At 49.6% G+C, this 2,500-nt stretch overlaps 1 protein-coding gene across 1 annotated transcript in view; it reads left to right on the top strand.

Moving 5' to 3' along the window:
- Window positions 1–2,500, top strand: part of LOC138862902 (uncharacterized) — a 13,491-nt gene that overhangs the window by 9,029 nt on the left and 1,962 nt on the right. The window contains exon 5 of the mRNA XM_070126095.1: window positions 546–2,500. This exon is cut by the window's right edge and continues 739 nt beyond it. Coding sequence (XP_069982196.1) covers window positions 546–2,500 — 1,955 coding nt within the window. The remainder of the gene's footprint in view (window positions 1–545) is intronic.

Below are 2,500 nucleotides of genomic sequence, written 5' to 3'. Positions count from 1 at the left end.
AATGCTAATGATAATAATAATGATGATTATAATTATCATCATTATTATTCTAATCATCATAATGATGATTATGATGATGATCATGTGGCAATAATAATAATAATAATAGTAATAATAATAACAATAATAATAATAATAATAATAATAATGATAATAATAATAATGATAATGATAATGATAATAATAATAATGATAATAATGATAATAATAAAAAATAATAGTAATAATAACAATAGTAATGATGTTAATAAGGATACTGATACTGATAATAATGATAATGATGATAAAAATGATAATGATGATAATAATGATAATGAAAATGATAATGATGATAATAATGATAATGAGATAATGATAATCATAATGTCAGTAGTAATGACAATAATAATGGAGGTGATGATTGATACTGATACTCTCATACTGAAACTGAAACTAAAACTAAAGTAATCGCAGCAATAGTAATAGTATTAGTGTTAATATCATTTTCATTAAAGATAAAAGAAAAGGATAAAAATTCTCTCTTAAACCGCATTTCCCCCCAACAGCTCACGCGCAGGGCTCCACCTCCGTGCCGGTCTACAGCGACCCTCCTGATGTCGATCTCCACGGCAGCGGGAGCGAGATCGATCTCCAAACGCAGCGGAAGGACTCTCTCGAAGGACTCTCACCGTCCCCCCGAAGACCCGGAGTCCGAAGGGTCAAGGATGTTGCAGGAGACAGAGAAGGCGAAAGAGACCGAGAAGGAACTGACGAGATAGAAGGCGAGGTCGACACGCTCTTCTCGCCTCTCGATTACCTCCTGGAGGAACACGGGATTAGCGACGAGATCTTCGGGAAACCGACGGCCGCCGAGCGTCTCAAACCTCGTCCCCGCCCGACAGGACACTTCGGCGAGACGGAGGAAGACCAAAGGATCATCGAAGAAGCCCGAGCGGGTCTGGATGTCCCACGCCTTCGAGACTCCGAGAGCCAGGAGAGGACTCAGAGGCCCGGTCGCGGGGATGAGAGCTCGCGAGAACGTCTGAAAGAACACCATCGATTTAACAGCCCGATTCGACCTCAACCTGTTAAACGAGAGAATGGAGTGGAGTTTGGCACGGGCGTTCCAGGTCGCCAACATGCTGCAGGCCATCAGCAAAGCCACGCCCCTCGCGGTTCCCATAATGCCCAAGATAACTTGGACAACAGTTTGAGTTCCTCAAGAGAAAATAAGAATCAGAACCTCGTAAACTCAAACGAAAAAATGGAGGAACCAGAAGCGAACCAAGGTGCTGTGGATCCACCAACGATAAAAAACGCTGGATTACTTCCTTCGTTACAGCAGTTCGATGAGACTCAGGGAGAAGCTCTGCGTTCCCTTCTCCCTTTCTTTAGAGCTCCCCCTCCTCCACCCCCCCACCCTCACGCCAGAGCTTCACCGCCTCCTCCTTTCGGCCACCCTCCCAGACTTCCCCGCCGTGACAAGCCTCCGCTGTCACCGCGTCCAGTTGTCAAGCTAGCTCCTCTTCCGTCGCCCGCCTTGCTTCGCCCTCCGCTTCTCCCAAAAGGACGAGAATCCTTTGGGAGAGACCGCGTCGCCGGCGTGGTCCCCCGGTTGCCTTCGGCGCTAGTCCCTCCTGTGCCGCCTGCCTTTGGCCATCTGACGGAACCTCCTCTGCATATGCGGCCTCCCGCGCTAATCCTGCAGCCCACTCCGCCGCCCCAAGTACTCCCTCCTCCACCGACACCCAACAGGCAAGTCAGGTTGCCAGCCGTGATCGAAACAGTCCCGCCCTTCAGCGATTCCCTGGAAACCCAAAACGTGGTCGACGCCTTTCCCTCTGGAGCTCGCCCCTCCCAGAATGCCATCGAAGACGGTCCCTTTAAAAACGAGGCCGTGGGCAGCGCGTCACAAACGTCTTTCACGAAGCGACCGCGCATAGAATTCAACGAATTTCATGACTTGATAGAGTTCGAACTCAACCAAACGCCTCGAGACAAATTGGCCAAAAATCTCATTTCTAGGGAAGGAGGAAGCTTTCCTAGACCCGAGGGGAGCTCTTCAACTGTCAATGACTTCCTGAAGCCTCCCCCTTTGCTCCAGCGCCCGACGCCGCTCGCACCTCCTCCTCCGCCTCCTCTTCCCTCGGCAGGTAAGCCCCTCATCCCCATGCCCTCGGTTCGGCCGGGACAGAGTCGGCCCGATGTGCCCCTGCCCCTGCCCCGGCCCTCGCCAAGCTCTAAGGGAAGGATGGAAAAACCCTTCCAGCCTCCACAGGTGTTGGTCAACGACATCCCTCTCGCATTTACCACGCGAGGCGCCACTTTCTCTCCCGTTCACATCAATGTCCCAGGTCACATAGTTAAGATTCCCCCGCCTGGAAGAATTCATCCGCCAAATCAGCAGGCATTTCTAGGAAATAAACCCTCTTTATTGCGAGAAAATCGAAGTCCCACACAAACAGAAAACGGCCAAAGGAATAATCTCCGACCTCCTGTAGGATTAGGAGGCCCTCGACCT

Source organism: Penaeus vannamei, chromosome 10 (assembly GCF_042767895.1).
Source record: "Penaeus vannamei isolate JL-2024 chromosome 10, ASM4276789v1, whole genome shotgun sequence".
Classification (NCBI taxonomy): Eukaryota; Metazoa; Arthropoda; class Malacostraca; order Decapoda; family Penaeidae; genus Penaeus; species Penaeus vannamei.
Note: the sequence above shows the minus strand (reverse complement) of the source record. Positions and strands in the feature narration are given on the sequence as shown.